Raw genomic sequence first — 20288 nt, forward strand, 5'->3', positions numbered from 1 at the left:
AAGAAAAAAGGCAAAACAGTTCAAGGCTTCAATGTTTTCCTGTTCTCTTCTCGAAGGTTATGATTTCACAGTTGTAAATTTTGTTTTAGTCTTAAAAATAAAGGTCATTAAAAAGAGATGCATACAAGGATCGCTAATGGCATTCATTGCTTAAGGCTATTTCTTATTTAGCTGGACGGCTTCTTGTCTTGGTAAGTACAAGGTTCTTAAGAACTTGGCGAGACAATCTAAATTGGGCTAGACGCTAACCAATATAATCAGGTCGCGATTGAAAATGACCGTCAATCCAATGGGAATTTTCTTGTTGCATTTCGTGTTCTATTTTTAAAGCGACTCCTTTCTTCCAGTTTAACCCTATTTAAGCGACCCTGATTTGACATCCTACTCTCTCCGGAATGATTTCAAGGTTTAAAAGAAAATAAAAACACGATAAGTATTTGCCACGAGGGGAAATGCTTCTATAGGGACATGCCATGAAGGACATGTCCACACCCTCATTCCGGAATTTCAAGTCATCAAAAGACAAATCTGGAAAGCTTTTGTTTTGCAACAAAAAAAAAAGTGTATTAGTAACTTATTAGTAACTTCTTGTAACAGTATGGTGATGGAACGGTTCAAATCCCGATTTTGCGGACCCAATTAAGCTGCGTGGGAATTCATTTTAAATTACACAAATCATTAGTGGGTGATCACAGGTCAAGACACATGTCCGACCGGGTAATCCCTAAGGCGAAAGGAGTTAAGTGATCTAGTTGAAGGTTTCTCTGGAACATCACAAACAAACCAACTATTAAAAAGATGTTCGAAATTAGGCAATTGTTGCTGCTACTTACCCGTGCTGATTAATGCTCGAAGTTCTTCCACGGACGGCAGCTTGTCTACTGCGTGTTAGAAAACCCTGGCCAGCCGTAGACGGGGCCGGCACTGGAGCCATCGCTTGGTTTTGGACGGCATGGCCTGAACCCAACCGTTGCTCCATGGCTTGACGTTGAAGTTGCATACCCTATTCAAAATCCGCGTGATTAAAAGATGATATCAATGCCACTATGATGTTATTTCATACCAAATTGTAAAAGGCTGTTGTGACGAGTTGGTCCTCAGTATCGCGCATAGCTTTGTGTCTTTCGGTCTCTATTTCAAGCCGTTCAATCAATCGATCTTTCTCTCTCAGCTGGGCTTGCAAGGCGGCCATCTCCGGTGAAGCGGCCGGATTGTTTTTCGGATCCAAGGTCTTCAACACCATCTTGGCCTTTTCAATGTACCTTTTGTAACGTTCTTCCATTGCTTGCATTTCATTTTCTTTGCGGTTCAGCGTATCTTGTGCACCTTTTGTACGGTCCACTAACAAACACACGGAGATTGATTCACGTGTAACAACAAAGCGAACATCAATTATGTACTTACTTTGTTCAGTCAGCCTGTGTTCCATCTTTTCGACTTCGAGTTTCTTCTGTTGCACCTCCCTCTCCAGACTCTTGATTCGTATCTTCAAAGCCGCAACGTCCTTCGTATCAGATTGGCTTTCGGTACCGCTGCTGGAGACGGGCGATGCGACTCGACTGTTCTCCAATTGGATCTCTAGTTCCAGCACGCGCTTGGTCGATTTTCTAGACGATGGCCATAGAAGCGAAACAACAAGAATACACACACAAAAAAAGAAATTTAGTACACCTGTTTTTAATAATTCGATTTTCAAAACAAAAAACGAATTCCTCTTTCTAAGTGCATTTTTTTTTTTTTTTTTTACCTGATTGTTTTGGTCGAAGGCGGATCGGGGACTGCGTCAAACCCTTTCTTTTTGTTCGCATTTCAAACCATCCCTCAATTTTTCTTTTTAAAAGCTAAAATCTACTTACTGAAACAAAGTTTATTGCGATTTGTGTAGCAAATGAACTACAAAAAAAGATAGGACGAGTATTTTTTTTTTTTCGTTGCAAAAAAAAAAAAATTAACACAAATTGCTGACGACTAAATCTACATATTTTTTGGGAGACACGATAGATATTGGAAGTTGGATTAGTAAATAGAGAGAAAAAAAAAAAGACCCCCCTATTTTTTGTTCCCTTAAGGTTTTTGTTTTAGTAAATATTTTCAATTCACCACCCGCCTTCGACCAGAACAACATTTGTTTGTGCGTATTGGCAATACATGATTATAATAATATACTGGATAGCTAAAGTTAATTAGATCCTCTCTCTCTCTCGATTGACTCTCGAATCGGGTGCGCTTTCTGATCGCTACACAATTTGAGTACGTTTTCTAAACGTTTTTTTTTTTTTTTCACTTGCGAGAGGAGAAAGAAATGGACGATGGAGTAGAAAAAGATCTTGAATAAATACTGACATTAAAGCATATAAACTCTAAACAGATTGGAGTTCTCTTTTTTTTTGTTAGGACAAAATTGGGGTGGGAAGATCTTGTGAGAAAGGCCGATTTTCACGTCTCTATTGTTTGCGACGAGATTGAGAAATTGGCCATGGTGAGAACTTGTACGATATCGATAGGACCCGAATATCACAGAGAAAGCAAGGGATTCTTTCTTCCTACTTCTGTACTCGCATCTACCACACAGAGCAACATTGGAGTTCTAAAATTATTTTTGTTTTTATACGAGCACAACCCTGTTACCTGCTTTCGTTCTCAACCTTCATTTAAAAGTCTCCATTTTTTTCTTACTAGCACACAATTTTCTAGAGTAAATGCTTAAAAATAGAAAAACGAATAAAAATTAAAGAGGAATGTCTACTATGATGGCACGTAAGGGGACCGACTTTTTAGCATCGTCGTTAATCGAAAAATCTCTCAGGGCTACATAGTTAGCTGCTAATCGACTTTGAGCGCCACGAGTTTCTATCGGGGGGGTGGTAAGACACACGCCATGAGCAAACAGATAATGTATATAGAAAAATCAATAGCGTTCGTAAATATTTAGGTCGTGAGAAAAAATTATTTTCCTCTAGTTTCAAGGGCCGCAAAGGGAAAACATAGCGTTGGCAGCGGCTTTGAACATTTTGCGCTTTTTCAACGACTTTCCGAAACTCTTCCTCGAACTCGTGTCGTCGGAATTGCGATGGGCAGAAGAGCGCGGAGTCAGCAAAAGCGATTGGGATCTATCAAATGAACGATCGGAGCTGACGATCGTCTCACTGATGATTGAAAAAGAGGAGACCGACTCGCAATCGAACGAGGCTCTCCCATCGTGGAACGAGACGTCGATCTCGATGGAATCGTCGGGCGGGCTACGCAACAACCCCGCCCCACTACCGCCAACGTCCTTCTTGTAAGGTAAGGCATTAAAATCGATCATAATTCCATCATCGAAATGGCTACTGTTGGGCGAATAGCGGGGCGATGAGGTGGACTCTTCGTAATGAATCGAATCACCGCCTCGATAGCCCGAGTCCGTCTCATCGCGTGGCGACGAGTCTCTGGTGATGACGACGGCCTCCACCGGTGGCGGTGGCGGTTGATGGGACTGCGCTTGATGATAGCCATTCACTTCCATTTTGGATAAGGCTGGGTCACTTTCTCTTCGATGTGGTAGGGTGGCGAGACGGAGGAGACTGCTGCGGTCGCCTAGGCCGCCGCTCAACGGTAGCGACGTTTCTAATTGCCGGGTCTCGCTTTCAGAACTGCCCCACTTTCTATCCTGGGAACTCGTGGCCGCTGCAATACCGAAACCTAGGGCTCTGTCGTAACCGTAACTGACTGAACGGGAAAATACACGAGACGGCGTACTCAACTGGGGGACAACTTGATTGCAACTGGAGCCGTCGCTATTCAAAAAGGCGTCTTTAAGGCGCTCCACGCGGCTAACGGTAACTTTCGATTCGATAGGGGCGGACTCGTTTGGCGCGCCGGACGTGGTCAGCCGATTGTAAGAGCTCAACTGAGAGCACGACGACGATCCGTGCAACGTTTGGGAACTATTGGTGACGGCGTTCTTAGCCATGAGTGAGCCAGCGAAAACAGGTTTGCTTGCTAACTTGGCCTTGATACTAGCCACGATGCTACCTGATGGCACCAAGGGTTTGACCTGACATTCTACTAAGGATTTTCGTTGCTGGGAGACGCGACAAGTGCACCTGTTCTCGGCTTCTAGGCGACCGATGCGTTCTAGCAGACCCGCGTTGACCGTTTGCAGAACCTCCGCCTCGTCCTGGCCGCCGTCTTTCTTCTCCTTTAACAAACGGTTTTCATGTTGCAGTCTCAACAGTTTCTCTCTGCCAACAAAACAGATGGTGAAATCATAGGAATAAATTGCCCATTGCAAGCGCATGATGACATACCTAATTTCGGGCGGGATCATGTCGAGCGTGTCGACCCCAGTTGTTGAAGGTGAACCTTCTTGGGGCATCATGGCCCCATTGTTGAGTTGCGCAAACTTAAATTCTTCATTAAGTTCGATAAGCTTGTCGCGTTCAGTGACCAAACGCTACACGAAGAAGAAGAACGTTAGCATGTAAACATTATGTTGTTTACGTACATTTTAAATTTACCTCTTTTTCTAACGTCAAAGCTTCATTGCGCTCAACAACGTTTTTGAATTGCAGTTCAAACTTATCTGCGCGCCGACGTTCGTCGTCCAGCGCAGCCTGAACTTCGGCGATCTGTTTCTTCTGCAATTCCAGTTGGGATTTCCACGGTCCCAGCTTTTTCAATTCCTGAAGAAAAGAAGAGAATGAACAATAGGAAATCAAAGGTATAGAACACAAATAATACAACGTGATTGCGTACCTCTTCCAATTCCATGTTTTGTTGGATGTATTGGCTATTCTTCTCTTCCAGTTTGCGCAACTGACGTTTCAGCTCGTTCCCTTCTTCCACTTTGCGGCGCATGCTGTCAATAGTCGACTGGGCATTTTCCAATCTAGCTGACCGCTCGCGAAGGATGTCCACTTCGTCTTTAAGGCTTCGAGTTTGTTCGGCGGCACTTTGCAGGTCATCTTGGCGCATACGCAATCTCGCCAAGTCTTGTTCAAGAGCCTCGCAACGTAGGCGGACTTCTTCCCGAGCTGTTATTTAAAAAGGAAAACGGGACAGGGGAATGTAATTGATACACTCGTCAGGAAAATGTGGGTTTGCTTACCAGAATCGGATCTCATCAGTTCCTCGGTAAGGCGTACAATCTCGCGTTTCTGCATTAATGCCGACGGATTTCCCCCATCAGACCTATCTAAGCTTTCTAATGGGACGCCACCTGATCGCAATGACTCGACTTCAGCTTGTAAATGTTGAATCTCGTCTTGCAAAGTGGATATCTGTAACGATAGTGGCTTTGTTTCAGTGTTGTTCACGTTAAATGACGGCACACTGCAATCGAGATTACCTGTAAGTTGAGCTTCTGACGTTCTTTGGCCAATAGCTTCTTTTCTTCATTGGCTGCTTCGAGTTGTGCCATCAAATTGTGGAACCCCATTCCTGTTGTTTGACTGGGGCTTCGTCCGGCCATAACGGCCAACGAATCTGCATTAGGAACCAATGAACCACCAGCTAGCTCTTCGATTCCAGGTAGTCCTTGAATAGCAGCCATGATTCCGCGTTGGACGTCTTCCTCCATTTGGAGGATTGCCTGGATGAACTCTTCCTGGCGCTCACAGTGAACAGCACATCCCAATACGAGTTGCAACAAACGGCAGAGTTCCGCCTCATCCTCGCTCTCGCCTACAAGACAACAAGAGTTGATGTATCTACAATCACGACGAGACATGAGAGACAACTGTCACGAAAATAGCGAAGAAAATGTAGCGGCAGAGAAATGGTTGGCCCGCAAACTTTCTCACTCTTTCCAAATGTGGTCAAGGAAGGGAGGAGTTACGTCAAACTCTTTCGCGAAAGTGACAGCAATAAAACAAATATAATACAATAGCAAAATCGACTGGTAGCTTACCTATCTTGCTGACGTCTGGCATGGTGAAGCCGGATAAGCGTTGGCCCAAATGGACTTCGTAATAGTCAACAAGTCGTTCCAATACTTTTTTCCAGTTGCTAACCTTGAGTGAGGAATTGAAAAAAAAAAGAGTTAGGCAGAGCGGTCAAATCGTGCGTGCTATATGTTCAGCAGCGTGACGGCGAATGGCGATTACACAGTTTCGCCACTATTGTGTTTTCCTTGTCACAGGCATACATGATAAATAAAAAGGAAGGATGGAAGGGAAACTAGGGCTTAGATAAGAAAAAGAATGTAGGTTTTTAGGAGTCAAATTGGTATAGCTTCAATAGAGCAAATCACCAAGAGAAAGCTTATGAGTACTTCGTTTAGTCTTATGAAATATTAAAGGACATGTACAGAATTACCTTTAATATTTTGTTGGAAGCTACATTTTCCTTTATTTTTGAAAGCCAAGCTGCATTGAACCATGGAGGATCACTGAGGAAAAAAATGCAAAAGAAGGAACATTTACTTAAATAGCTACAACTAATTGACACATTGCATAACCTACATTAAATTCAGCACTTTTGCTACAGTAACACTGTCACTCAAACTGGCAGCATCAGGCTGTGGTGAATCCAAATTGAATTGATGAAGCTGTGAAAATTTAGTAATAATTAACTGGGTTGCATCATAGGGGATAACAAAGGCACTGACTTACCCATTGCAAGAGGTGGTGGAGCTGCCATTGTGCAGCCATGATTCTGCACTAGGGATTGGGAAAACAAAAAATAACAGAAATCCTAGCTGCTCTTGAAACGTTGAAGCTCTAGAGTGCTAGCGAATGCAAGGGTCGCATTACTTGAACTACGATGTAAACAAAAACAAAACAACAGAAATATTAGAGGAGATGTGTTAATGGACAAAACATGAAACGTCAACCATGAAAGGCCACCCAAGCAAGCACAAATGACAACAACGACGCGACGTAGCTCCCTCTATCTGTCACCGCAACATCTAATGAAACTTGTACTTGTTGATTTGTTTAATATAACGAAACGATATTTTCTTGTCGTATCAGGTAAAATTGATATATTTTTTTCTTTTATTTGTTTGGTACCGAGTTGACTCGTACTTCACTTCTTTGGCCAAAAAGTACAAACTGTTTAGCTGTTCAGTGTGAAGTTATAATATGGCAACGTTGCATCAATTCTACGCTAATTGTCGAACAATTTGGTTCGAAAATGGAATAAAGAGCGAAAAAGTAATGTTGGAATGAGACATTAAAATTGATTGCATTCATGATTACATCTCTCGTTAAAATAGACACTAGAGAGTCAACTGAATGAGAAGAATGGATGTAAATGTTTTCCATCAGTATTCTATTGCATCAGATGGGCTCTGTCCTATTCTTCCATGCTGGCCCCCGACGAGTAAGGAGATAAACTTGAGGATATACTTGACTTTCGACTAGATTGTTGAGATCTGATGGACACCATGAGTAAATCGCTGTCACCAGCAGGCGTGACCTTGTCACCAATTCTTTTCTTTTTGTAGTATGAAAGAACTGAACTAAGAAGACTAGTCCTTGCTGATGAAAGGCTAAACATCTGGTCACTGAAGAGGTCAAAATTTGCTTCCCTTACTTCTTTCAGTGAGGACAAAGATTTAATTCCATGCTTTTTCATCCTTCCTGTCACAGGCAAACCCTTGGGAAGCTCAATCTGACTTGGTTCGTGAAGTCTCAAACCACAGAAAGGAGTTCCATCTTTGACATGCTTTTTCATGTCCTTCTTGCCTTCCAACTCTTTCAGCTTTATCTGATTTAATGGCACAAGCTTCGTAGCTGTTGGTGGCTCTTTGGGTAATTCCACTTCCCAGTCATATACAGGCCCGATTTCTTCTCCTGATGCTTTTGTCAAAGATTTAACACCAGCATTTTCAACTTCTTTCAGCCTCTCAGTTACAGTGATTGAATCAGCAAAGATCTTTTTCAAGTTTGCAATGAATTTATCGAAGACTTCGTCTTCTGTGTGATATCCGAAATCCAGGAGACCTTCACGAAAACAATACGGAATTTTGCTCTCTGCCCCCATTCCAGTTTCTTCAGGCTCTTCTTCTTTCGCCCTGCCCAGCAGAGCCTCGACTATCCGGGGTCCTTGCCCGTCCTGGTTTGACTGGCTTAACTGAACGCTTGCTACTGAATCACCGCATGCGATGTATAACACACGCTCAGATGCAAGGAGTGGCCTCTGACAACCGAACTGAACTCGATCTTCCCTGTTTCCGGTGCTGAAGGCCAAGTGGATCGTGTTCAAGCATTTCCCTTCGTTAAGATCCCAGTATCGCAGCTCCTAGTATAACAACATTAACTATGTAATAACCTTTTTTTTTTTCGAGAAAAACTAACAACACTAATTTTTATGACTAATAATTTCTTTCTTTAATACTTACAGCCTGATCGGAGAGACTCCATAGGAAATCGGATTGCTTTACCAAGCAAACTGCCGCAATAGTGGCGGCGTGCCCAGTCAAAACCATCCATGGTTTTGCTAAATGAGTAGCACTCCACGTGCGGATCATGCCGTCTGTACTGCCCGTCACAATCAAGCCCTTTTCGTCGTCATAATCAAAGCACGTTATCCCCTACATACCAGTGAAAAAAAATTTCTCATTCTTACATTATCTGTTTTTAACAGGAATGTATTACGAACCACACTACTTACCGGGCCTGTTCGAAGAATCACTGACGGCACAGCTACTGGATTGTCTATTCCTCCGGATTGGGGACGCAAGTGACGTATGAGTAATGACGTGGAAGAGCTCTTGCTGCAAGAAACGACACGTGACATAGTTGGTTTTAAATCCACCTGTAACACAGGACTCTCATGGCATCCTGGCATGATGGAAAGCGTCACCATCCCGGCTTGCAGGTGCAATTCCTGTTTTATTGTTACAATGCATAAATTGATAATTTTCAATCATTTTAGATAGTCGTACTCGCCAATAGACATGTTGAATCTCGCCATCCGCTTCTCTTTTTTTGAAGAGAGAAGTTGAAGCTTTTAAGAAACGCAGTACAAAGACGTCACCGCCGTCGTCGCCGACTCCAAGTAAAGGTTCTACTCGTTTGGCTTCAGGTACCGGAGCCATGTAAGCCAGTGACGTCGGAATATCCTTCATTCCATCAAGCCGGAATCTCTCGACAAAAGGAGTCACGACGGTAGTAAAAAAATGTAGACATCGTCCTAGAAAAATTATTTCAATTAAATATTCATTTTTTTCCCCCTCTAAAAAATTCAATTTTATTTAGCAAGCGCAAGAAATGTCTTAACTCACCGCTTGATGCCACTACTAGGGAACTGAATTCGTCCATATGAATGCAATCTGTAATCCAGCCGTTCAAGTGCGTCTTCTTTTTTTTGGTATGAAAAGTAAAGAAGAAAAAACATATTTTTGAACGTACGTTTCATAATCCCTTTTCGTTTTTCAATACAGATGAACAAAGAACGAGGTTTTTTTTTTTCAAAAAAAAAGCGCTGCGTTTTTTTAAATATCCAAAGTGGCAAAGTTTATTTGGCCGTCACCATTTGGACCACCACTCGCGATGGACGGTGTGAAAAGGGGTGAAGTGTTTATAGGTCTATACCTAAGCTTCTTGAGACGCATATTGAAAATCCTCACGTGATAGATATCATAAGCTCCTGCAGCTTATGCCCTATAGAGTCAATGTTTCAAGAGGACCCAGGTGTTCGTTGCTCGTTTCCCTTTTTTCATTTTAAAAAAAAAAATAATACCTTTTTTTTTTTTAAATAGCAGAGCTGCGATGAAGCGGAAGGATTGAAAATATTTTTGCACCGCTCCGTTACTATATGCGCGAAGTTTACTGGACTGTGCTCAGAATTCATGACATTCTTTTCGCACGTTGAAAATGCAGAATGAAAAAGAAAGAAAAAAAAAAAAAAAAAGATTTTGGGTCCAAAGGCCATGGAATGCGCATTGTAATTCGACTTTTGAAGTCGATTCAGGAAAGAAGAAAAGAGAAAAAAAAAACCTTTTGACTGGAACCGGCATTGTAAGTGATGCCTGTTGAAGAAGTAGTAGCACTGGGCCTTCTGCTGCTGCCTGACGTTCTAGACGCTGCTGACGGAATTGATAATGGGGTTTTGATGCTGGCTACTGGAGCGGAGCACATACGAAGCGTGAAAGCCGCGGCCAGCTTCAAGGACAAGTCGTAGACGGCCACGCGCCCTTTGGCCGACACCATCACTAGCGAGACGGGCTGCTGTTGTTGTCCACTACCGGCATTCTTGTGATTCACAGTCATCATCCGCACAATGCTCTCCCTCTATACAAGTCACAAACAGAAAGAGCCAGAAAGAATTTATCCAGGAGAAAAAAAAACAAAAACAAATTCAACCTGCCAAATTGTGAAGAAAAGAAGCGCAGGTAAAGGAAAAAAATATATATAGAAATTAATGGGCTAGTAGAAGGTGACTATAGGAAAGATATTTTGATCGGTTTCTAAAGATAAAAAATACCTTTAACGGGGAGCAGCAAGTGTAGGAGACTTGCTGGTTGCCGGCCATCGTTGTCTGTTATGCGTGCGCCCCGACAACAGCCACCGTGTGGAGGCAACCAAATAACAGGCTTGTTGTTGCTGGGCAACGTTGGTCAAGCAAGACAAATGACAGCACTGGACAGCTAGAATGCGAGCTTTAGGGACAAAGCAACAAACAAAACACGCACGTATACACACACACACTATTTGTTTTATTTTTAAAAAATATGTTTTTCATTCCTTTTAATATGTTGGAACAGTGTGGGAACCAAACATAGGAGGCTGGACAAACTAGGTAAAAAAAAAAAAAACAACCGCCTGGACACATTTGTTAACTCGAGACAAATTCGATGGAATATTTGGGTATTTATCATATTCCCCTACCTTCATAACTAACATTTTCAAATCGTTTTTAAAGAACATTCATTGCATTTTCCATGTCAACAAAGAGAACGAGGATAGGGGGGAGAACAGCTCGGGTGGTTCACAGAACGTGCGGTGAATGCCGTAAATACCACCGTTTGTGCCTCTCATCGATCAGGAACCCCCCAAGTTCGTTCATCATGAACACATTGACGATGGATGAAGAGGAGCCTGACCAGAGTTAAATCCTCACGACCGGACGACGTACCCAAATACACAAGCGGTGGGAAAAAAGAAAAATGAAAGAATAGAACGAAACCAACAAACGAAAAGGGCACGTCTTTCTCAGACGGAAAATGTTCCACGACGGAGGAAGGGAAAAAAAGCGTCGCACTACGTGCTACCGAGAAAGGCACGTCAGATTTCCTTCCAATTCAATAGCAAAAAAGTATTTTCTTTTTTAAAAAGGACCCGATGAAAAGAGAAAAACGTAATCACTTTTAATGTTATTTAGGTTTTTGTGGCTCCACTTCTTTAAGATATACCTGAAAAACATGCGCTACGAACCACCAACGAGGGAGGGGGGAGGATTTAGTTGTGTACAGTTGAGCTTATAATATGGAGCTTAAAGCTGTATACAATCGCCGATTGATTGAACGTCATCATTGCCACCTTAATGGCCAACAATGAAAAGCACAAGCTCAGCCAGCTCCCTTATATTCGTCGCTTCATGGTGTTACTTAACCTCCCCTCGCTCATTTCTACCTGGATGGACACGGACAATGAGGACGCAAGGCCCCAGCGCGGACACATCAACATCGATTTCACGCGAGCCATGAGTAAGTCAAAAATTGAGATTATTCTTTCCTTAAATTGTAAGGTCGCCTACTCCATTTTTTCTACACGAAAAAAAAAAAAAAACGATGATGACAAAAGGTACTTTTGTTGTTGTTTGTGGGCCAAAAGAGCATCATCACTCCGCTATTGGAAAGGGACATTCCAGTTTATTTGTGATAGGTCTCTGCAATTATGAGAATGCGACTCATTTAATTCGCTTCGATTTTGCGGATGAATTCAAACGGGAATGTTTTCGGCACTTTGTAGTACGCAGAGGACGATGTACTCTGAAATCTGAAAATATGTCTACACTATCCAACACACAAAAAACGTTAGCCCTTTCTTTCGTCAATGTGCGCTCGACAGACGAAAATGAATAGAAAAAAAAAAGCCCAGGTATAGAACCGAGAATTTTTTTTTTTTCAAAACTATTCATCCAATTTCTCCGGATAAATAGCTCTAGGATTTTTGTTCTTTTCATGTGTGCACTAAAAAAAAAAAAAAACCTCTAGTAGTATATAGTCCAATGTACGTCATTGTTTGCCCTTGCTAAAGTAAAGCAGACAGGCCTTCTTCTTCTCCCCCCATCCAAAAAAAGCTACGAGAATTATAGAGCCCAGAGTCTATTTTGTGTATAGGTGTTTTTATTCCGTTTTTTCTAACAGCAGTTATCAATAGGCTTCTTCTTCTTTTCCTTGTAAACACAGTCCAAAATTTTTTATTAGTGCGCACCATACCTGGTGTGGTAGCTAAAAACAGGGTCCCCAGGTGTTTTGTAGCTGCAAAAGATGCTGCGACCTGTTTTTTGTGTGGTCTTTTTCTTCTACTTTTATTTTTTCCCTGTTTTGTTTGAATTTTTATTTTTTTTTCCTTCTGTTTGTTGTTGTTTTTTTGTTTGTTTTTTTTGAGGGGGGAAGTAGGAGGAGAAGAGTAAACAGTTTTGGGATTCGTTCATCGTGATAAGAAAAGGAGAGCCTTATCGGGACTGGGCCATCTTTTTCTCCGCGTCGCGGATGATCGCTTAAGCAGATAAAAACTCCTTAAACGTTGATCTTCTTTTATTTCTTTTGACCCGCTATTTGATTTTATTCTATTTATATTCTACTGTAAAACATAAAAAAAAAAAAAAGGGGGGGGGGAGAGAAAATGTTTGTCGTGATGGGGAAATCATCCATTCATTGCCCCCGTGTGGAATGATTACAACTATAGTATAAATTCCATGTCGTCTTATTAAACGCCATAAAAAAAAAAAAAAAACGAAAACATTTTCCAAGATTTCTCCTCCTCATCTTCCACCCTCGACAGAGAATTCGTAGAAAGAACTTGCAAGGGAATTAAATGTCTTACCTGAACTCGTTACACAGCAAAAGCTCCACAAAACTCTTTTTTAGGGCTCGCATTAATTGAGTTTTACTCTTTAAAATAAAAAAATATAAAAAAAAAAGGGGTGAAGATGGACCTCTTTCGCTTATCGTCAGTTTCTCTTTTCCTACACCCCTGAAAGAAAGCGCCTTCGAATCATTGGCTAGCAGCGGTGGGTACGCCTAGTTTATAGGCTCCGAAACAGAAATGACATGGTGTACTGTATTTTTCTTTTTAATTTATATATTTTTTTTTAAATGGATCGCTGTACAATTACAAGGTTGGAGCACAGCAGTTGAATTCGAAAAAACGAATGGGACTATCTCTTTTTTTTTTTTTTTTTTTTCTCATTTCCAATGGTTCGAAATAATGGACCTGTGGAATGTTTAAAGGCTAGCCAAAAAATACTCGCATCCATCGGAAGGGGTCGAAGCGAGCCTGCGGGGTGGGCCTCGGCCGGATGGCGGCTATCGGATTGCAGGTATCTCAAAGCAGACAACAACAGTCGAATAAGAGAGGGAGGGAGAATGGAACTGGACTCGAAGAAAGAAAAAAAAAAAAAAAAAAAAAAGGAGGAAATATGTTGTACGCTGACCTTCTGTTTTCAGCTGCCGTTTAGCTCCTCCTCCATCATCCAGCTCCGAAAAAAGATAGGCAGGGGGGCTCGTTGAAAGTGTAGGAAAGGTGGTACCCCCCCTGTTCTATTGGGAAGTGATTCTTTAGATAAAAAGAAACTTAAACATAATCAACAGCCCCAAATAGATTTTTTTTTAAAAACGCCTTATGTAGTTCCAGATAAAATCTGAAAGAAATGCGAAACACTTTGAAATCAATGAACTCCTCGACTTTCTTTTCTTAAATTTTGAAAGAAAAAAAAAAAAAAGAGAGGAGGCAGTTAAGAAATAAACCGAGTAAGGTGAATGGGCGGCCATTCATCATCAAATGGATGGCAAAGCACGGGGCATTTCCCCCTTTAAAAAAAAAACTGGGCGAACATCGTCAGCCATGCCTAACTTTCTTTCAAATTCTATTGTGTGCACGGTAAACTAGTTGTTGTAATAGTCGGTAACATCTCGGCTCATCTCAATTTTTTTTTTTTTCCCTCAAACTACAAGACGATGATGCGGTAAATGACGTCCGACTCGCCTGTTTGTTTCAACGCACAAAACAAAGAGAAAAAAAAAAAATGAAATCCCACTGTAGTAGCAAAAAAAGGGCTAACATCATTGTATGATATGATGATGATAGTGTCCCGAACTGGTAGAAAAAAGAAAAATATTATGTCAAAGTTGTGTGTTGTTTATAACAACAGCCGCCATTTCCCACGGCTCCATATCGTGGCCCTCTTAGTGAAAGAGCCCTTTAGGGGACGATGTTTCTCAAACATCTTCAGCATCTTTTTTTCTTTTTATTATTATTATTATTTTCTTTTGGGGAAATGGCCGACACGACCGACAAGAACCGATCCAAAGTGGCTCTGTGCACACACAGACACATAAAAATGCCAGTTCTTTGATCGCATTCCTTCCGCTGACCGTGATCCCTTTGTGAATGTTGATGGCATTTTATAACCCAATCAAACGCAGGAAAAAAGAGGTCCGATTTCTATTCGCAAAAAAAAAAAAAAAAAAAAAAAAAAATTTGAAAATACTTTACCCAATATACCCCCTCGTATTTCACAAAGTGGATGCGCCCATCCGGCGCCGTGTCGTACGTGATGTTTTTCAAAAAGCCCCACAAAAGGTGGGGGTGTGATGGGACTTTTGCTGGGTGCAGCGACTTGTTCGTGCCTCTGTGTAAGCGTCTTGCATTATGAAACATATTCGACTCTCTTCGTTCCTCGTTTTTTTTTTTTTTGCCGACCGGAAATGGCGTTGTGCGTGGTCCGCTCAAACTTTCTCACCTCTCAGTTATATGTTACAAACTGCACTTAAATTTTTTTTTTTTCGTGTAAAAAAGCTAATGCTTCAGGAATGCGTCTTTCCAAAAACAAAATGGAGAGATTTCTTTTTTTTTTTTTTTTTTTTTTTGTATGCGTATCATCATTTGTCTCTCATCCGGAGAGGGGGGGGGGGGGAATGAGAATGAGATACATGAGGTCCATCAGAGTCTATATACTCTTCCAACCGGATACATAAGGGCACTATCCGGCGATAAGTTTTGGCTGGGAAATCATAATGTTCTTTTTACCGTTCCGTGCTGTTTGTGGATGTTTAAAAGGCCTTGGTAAATAAGAAGAAATAAGCGGAGGCGGGGTGTGTAAGGAACGGACGAAGTATTTAAAAGATAGATTGTGGAAAAGAAAAAAAAAATGAGAGGAGCGAAGGCACGTGAGAAAAAGCGTTCCGCTGGGCCGGATCGGACACACAGGACCAGCAAGCCCGTCGTGTCATTGGCGAGTCCATCAAGCGTGAAGAACAACGACGGCCAAGTGGCACGGCCTCTAAGAAAACAAGCGGCTCCGTTCTTTTTTTTTTTTCTTCTTCTTCTTCTTTCGTTTCAAAAGACATCTATTATACACCTCGGCAAAAAAATGATTGCGCAAGTCTTAGTCAGCAGCCAAACTAAGTAGTTGTATTTCTTTTTTTTTTTTTTTTTTTTTTTTTTTTACTGGGAATATTGCGACACAGAAATCAGCTGACCAAAACAGAAAAAAAAATTTTCTGAATCGCGATGTTCGCCAATGGAACATTATAATATAATTTACTGCTATTTTCCACACACACACACACACACACATAAAGGAGCAATTGTTGTATTGCTATTCGAATCGCAGATGAAACTGTCGTAAACATCATGGTACCTTTCTTTTCCACCGCGTGTCCAACCCAGGTGACAGCATTTTTCGAACCTTATTGTTCAACTTTTTTTTTTTTTTTTTTTATTCTTAGCAAGGGTCCCCCCCCCCCCCCCTAGTAGCGCGTGTATACAAAGAACAGTAAGAAGGGACTGTGCCGAAAAAAAAAGCAGTACACCCAGCAAGCCACCTTTAAAATATCCCAACAACTTGATATGTATATTGGACCAGGAGGGCAGATGTCGAAGCCAAAGTAACGTTTGAATTCGGTTGTCAACCATCTGGTTCTATTTTCTAACCCGCGCTCAAAGGAGAAAGCGGGGGAGACGTACATAATTTTTTTTTTTTTTATTCGAAAGATGCATCGTGGATATTATTATTTAATAAAAAAAAAATGAATGGGTGTGGGTACACGCCCCCCCCCCCCTTGCATTGTTGAGTCGATGTTGTATATTTAAAAAAAAAAAAAAAAATGTACGTTTCTTTTTCTCGTTTGTTCCGGGATGGATTGCGAAGAAATTGAGAGGTGCACCACACGCCTTCGAACTTTGATCGCTTGTTTTTGAAAAACGAAAATCGTGTGTGCTATTACCGGTCACGCGGGAAAACAAAGACGTCCGCAAACTACTCTCTTTGTTCTTTTGTTTTGTTTTTTTTTATTTGTTGTTGCTATTTTCTAGAGAACAAAAAAAAAAAACGTGTAAGTTGTATCGTTATCGCGTGCTGATCGCATCGGCACGACATGCACGTCTTTTGCTCGTTCAAATTGCCCGCCCTTTCCCCCCCCCCTCCTGTTTCATTCACGCACAGATGTAAGAGATACAATCGACTGCCGTTCTGTTGGGACGATGAAATTACTAGCACCCGCTTGACAGCAGATCCAATTTCAAAAATCGCTTTCAATTGTTTGTTGTTTTGTTGTTTTTTTTTCAAATATGGTTGAACATTTTCAGCAATTCAATCTCAACCTTTTGAATAGGTCTCAGGGGTGGTCTATGGCACACTCCCGGATCTCTCTTTGTCTGAGGTCTACTTTGTCAATGAACGAACAAGGACAAAGAAAAATCTCGAGATTTGATTTTTTTTTTTTTATTTTATTTTTTTTTTTCACATTTCTTTTTGTTGAAAAGAAAGCGAAGAATTTAAATGCCGGACAAAAACAAGGGACCCCGACTTCTTATATTACGAGGGGTCGCCCGCCGTGAGCGGAACATGAACGACGAGCGATTTTTACCTCCGAAAGAAAACGTCTATAAAAGAAAAAAAAAAAAAAAAAAAAGAAGGGGGAAACGATCAAAAGAGGAAATGGCCTACACACACATACACACACACACATACGTTATTTTTTTCTGAAGCAAAAAAAGAAAAATCCAGTCACAAGAAGAATACGAAAGAAAAAAAACAAATAGAATCGAAGAAGAACCGGAGGCGGTGCGGATGCGGGCGGTTCCGCTCAGGGCCTCCCTTTTCTCACTCCTCCTCCTCCCCCCCCCCCCCCCCAAAAAAAAAAAAAATGCACGGACTATTAAACACATACGTATTGTAAAGAAGTTCTCTTGACTTTTAGCCGGACTTCTTCATATATTTTTTTTTTTTTTTTTTTGGGGGGGGGGGGTGGTTTAGTGGTTTCGGAGAGAAAATTAAAAAAAAATGAAGATCGTGATGAAAACAAGTGGGGGGGCCAATGAAGAACAAGCGTCGGACTTCCCACGTCCTCTTCGCATTACCGGGTGCATTCCTCCGCAACGGGCCGGTCGAACACACACAAAAAAAGGGGGGGGGGGGAGACCTATTGGTTTGTCTCTCTTTCGGAAACATCCACATGCGGAAGGATCGTTAAAATGGAGGAAGAAGAGGTGGTTTAGCCGGTGGGGGGGAGGTAGTAGTAGTAGTAGGAATACAGTAGTTTGACACTGGTCATCATTTGTTAAAGCCCCGAAAAAAAAAAAAAATGAGAGCTAACGGAGTTCTTGACTCGAATTTCCAATCAGTTTCCCATGAGAAAGAAAGAGAAAGAAAATGTCCAAAACTGGCCAGTTCCAGTTTCTGCTCGATTAATGGCAAGATATCTCTTCTCTTTGTCTGGCGTTGGTGTAGTTTATCTGCAAAAGAACTCGAAACCGGAATCTCATTTTTTTTTTTCCAGGAACATTTCTTTTTCTGATGATATTGAACCAATATCCAGAGTACGTAGAGTTTGATTCAAACTTTCCCCATTTGTTTTTGTAATCACAAGTTCGAAATGTTTCTACCACTGTAATTAGAATTCATTTCCCCTTTTTACTCTCTCTCCGTTTGGCATAGTTTCACCGTTTAAAATGTTTTTGACGTTATGTCTTGCTATAAATCACGACATTCCAGACATCTAAACCATTTTGCCGACGTTCCAGTTTTTTTTTGTTTTTTTTCTCCCAGAATAATTCGCATGCAACTCACGTACATCTTTTTAATAAGTCGTTTTATTTATTTATTTTTTTTTTTATAGGAAGAACTGGAAGAGGCGCCAACACGAAAAAGCGGAGAGAAAGAAAAACCACTAGTCGGTCAATCGTGACGTCCCGCAAAGTTAATTTCCTTTCGGAGGGGACGATGAAAATGGTTTGTTCCTCCTCCTCCCCTTCTTCTTCTTCCTGCGCCCATCAAGCAAGAAGAAGTAAGAAAGAAAAAAAGTATCTATATATATATATATATATTTTTTTAAAGGTATATATATATATTAATCCGACTTCCGGTTCTTGATGGTCAGGTGTTTTTTAGTGGTTCTCCTCCCTCATCGAGCTGAGCCTTGTGGTGGAACATTTTCTCATTTTCATGAAAGGAGACGAGCTTATGAGGACACACAGACACAAAAAAAAAAAAAGGAAATCTCCATTTTTTGTTCTGGCCAAGAATAGAGAAGTGGACTAACCAACCCGATGGTTTGTGTTTTTTGGCCAATGGTCATATACGGATTTCCACTTCTTTTTGGCCCAAGAGGGTTCGATGACAACGTCATGACAAAAGTTTGACAGTCTTCTCTCCAGTTTAACCTTTTTTTTTTTTTTTTAGTGCCCCTCTCTTCGTTTTTTTTTAATGAGGTCATTAACAACAATGAGCTCTGAAGGGGGTTTTGCTTCTGCCTCATTTCCCTATCCCGTTTATGCGCACGTAATTATGAGAGACATGCAGTGTAGAGGCACTTGGCCAAAAGGGAAATGAAAGAAACGGATTGTCTTCAATCTCATCTCTTTTCACGACTAGTTTATTTCGCTAATGGCGACTCGCATACGTTTTTTTAAGCTTCTTTCCGTCTCCATTCGATTGCAATAATTCCCCTACAGAGTACTTAAGCATATCTTTCTCTCTCTTTTTTTTTATTGACAGGAAAAAAAAAAAATTTTACATTCTGCTGTTTTTTTTTTGTTTTTTTTTTTATAGATTGAAAAGAGTAGGAAAAAAGGTCGGAGCTAATGGAGTTTGGCAGAACTGTCTATCCCATTTTTTAATGATTTCTCAGACTACGTAAGGTATTCAAGCCTTCCATTTGTTATGTTAATAAAACATGCAATGTTACTAAAAACATTACAGAGACAGACACGGTCTGGCCTTTTTTTTTTTTTTACTATTGGCAAAGACAAATTCCCAATCGTTTTTACGACCCTCTGAGGGTGGAAAGGAGCATCATCAACCTGACGGTATACATTTTGTTGATTCCTTTTACCTTTTTTTTTTTTTTATTTATTTATTTTCTTTTTTTTTTTTTTGAGCTAGCAGATATCGTGAGATGATGATGATGGTAATCCAGTAGCCGACAAAAACCAGTATTGTTACGACTGCCCTGAACTCGCTCAATTAACCTATGGCTGCTGTCTACCCTTGGCCTGCTCCTGCTGTTGTTACACAAGAAATCAATCGAATCGAGGAAAAAAAAAAAAAGGGGAGTGTCGTAAGGAGCATCAGAAAACCACCAGGGCAGTATAATGTATACTACTGCAGAAGGTAGAGAAGGATCAACACACGCAGAGAACCATCAACAAGTTCGGAAAGGGCCTTTGCCTTATTATTATTTCCCCCCTTTTTTTTTTTTTCTGTGTGTTTTATTTCTATTTTTACGATTCCCTAAGACTCCCCTTTTTCTTTCCTAATTTTCTCTTGTCTTTAAAAAAAAAAAAAAAAAAAAAAAGTTTTCTAGGCGCAAGAATCGAGAAGAAAGGAACAGGAATAGAAGCTGAGGCGGAAGAAGAAAAATATATAAAAAAAAAAGAAAAGAAAAGGGGGCCGTGAGCACGGTTGGAACCGCGGAGCCCTCGAGGCGAGTCCATCTGCTTCGGAAGTGAGTGGGAGGGCTCTCCGACACCATCAAAAACTACTCGGCAAGCAGCGAGCAGCCAGCAGGAGAGCCCGAACTGAAATACATATATATATATATATATATTTTTTAAAAAGTGGGGGGGGGGGGGGGGGGGGGGGGGGACTATACCACACCATCTATAGTCACCGTACTATTTACTGGGACT

The 20288-nt window shown here is 41.1% G+C and overlaps 2 protein-coding genes and 1 long non-coding RNA gene across 5 annotated transcripts; 1 reads left to right on the forward strand and 2 right to left on the reverse strand.

The window, feature by feature from the left end:
* Window positions 1-620: 620 nt before the first annotated feature.
* On the reverse strand, window positions 621-6835 carry LOC130693239 (protein Hook homolog 3-like). Of its 2 annotated transcripts, XM_059494568.1 has the most exons (14): window positions 6594-6825; window positions 6444-6529; window positions 6298-6370; window positions 5891-5993; window positions 5330-5664; window positions 5090-5261; window positions 4738-5015; window positions 4500-4664; window positions 4290-4435; window positions 4086-4223; window positions 1405-1607; window positions 1064-1341; window positions 834-1003; window positions 621-764 (listed from the first exon to the last, which is right to left on the reverse strand). In XM_059494568.1, the coding sequence occupies exons 1-14, from the start codon at window positions 6630-6632 to the stop codon at window positions 749-751; spliced, it is 2202 nt and encodes a 733-aa protein (XP_059350551.1). In that variant the 5' UTR covers window positions 6633-6825; the 3' UTR covers window positions 621-748. The 2 variants fall into 2 exon arrangements, with proteins under 2 accessions (XP_059350551.1, XP_057372345.1); XM_057516362.2 differs by lacking the exons at window positions 621-764; window positions 834-1003; window positions 1064-1341; window positions 1405-1607 and having other exon boundaries at window positions 2960-4223; window positions 6594-6835.
* A 124-nt stretch (window positions 6836-6959) lies between these two features.
* LOC130693241 (uncharacterized) lies at window positions 6960-10510 on the reverse strand. Of its 2 annotated transcripts, none has more exons than XM_057516365.1 (7): window positions 10414-10510; window positions 9927-10220; window positions 9212-9284; window positions 8873-9120; window positions 8599-8814; window positions 8327-8518; window positions 6960-8226 (listed from the first exon to the last, which is right to left on the reverse strand). In XM_057516365.1, exons 1-7 carry the CDS (start codon window positions 10459-10461, stop codon window positions 7279-7281), a joined length of 2019 nt encoding a protein of 672 aa, XP_057372348.1. In that variant the 5' UTR covers window positions 10462-10510; the 3' UTR covers window positions 6960-7278. The 2 variants fall into 2 exon arrangements, with proteins under 2 accessions (XP_057372348.1, XP_057372347.1); XM_057516364.1 differs by having other exon boundaries at window positions 9212-9287.
* An 8066-nt stretch (window positions 10511-18576) lies between these two features.
* Window positions 18577-20183, forward strand: LOC130693255 (uncharacterized). Its single transcript, XR_009001650.1, has 4 exons — window positions 18577-18710; window positions 19210-19298; window positions 19406-19466; window positions 19546-20183. It is a non-coding gene; the product is annotated as an uncharacterized LOC130693255 (long non-coding RNA).
* Window positions 20184-20288: the final 105 nt, after the last annotated feature.

The sequence above is a fragment of the Daphnia carinata genome, chromosome 3 (assembly GCF_022539665.2).
Source record: "Daphnia carinata strain CSIRO-1 chromosome 3, CSIRO_AGI_Dcar_HiC_V3, whole genome shotgun sequence".
NCBI classification, from domain to species: Eukaryota; Metazoa; Arthropoda; class Branchiopoda; order Diplostraca; family Daphniidae; genus Daphnia; species Daphnia carinata.

Coding starts and splice junctions, on each gene's coding strand:
- LOC130693239 (XM_057516362.2), bottom strand. CDS start 6,632: ATGGCTGCACAATGGCAGCTCCACCACCTCTTGCAATGG. Junction 6,530..6,593: donor TCCACCACCTCTTGCAATGG/GTAAGTCAGTGC, acceptor AAATTTTCACAG/CTTCATCAATTCAATTTGGA. Junction 5,994..6,297: donor CTTCCAACAAAATATTAAAG/GTAATTCTGTAC, acceptor TCCTCACTCAAG/GTTAGCAACTGGAAAAAAGT.
- LOC130693241 (XM_057516364.1), bottom strand. CDS start 10,461: ATGGCCGGCAACCAGCAAGTCTCCTACACTTGCTGCTCCCCGTTAAAG. Junction 9,288..9,926: donor ATGCCGGTTCCAGTCAAAAG/GTTTTTTTTTTC, acceptor ACCAAAAAAAAG/AAGACGCACTTGAACGGCTG. Junction 8,227..8,326: donor GGAGTCTCTCCGATCAGGCT/GTAAGTATTAAA, acceptor TTGTTATACTAG/GAGCTGCGATACTGGGATCT.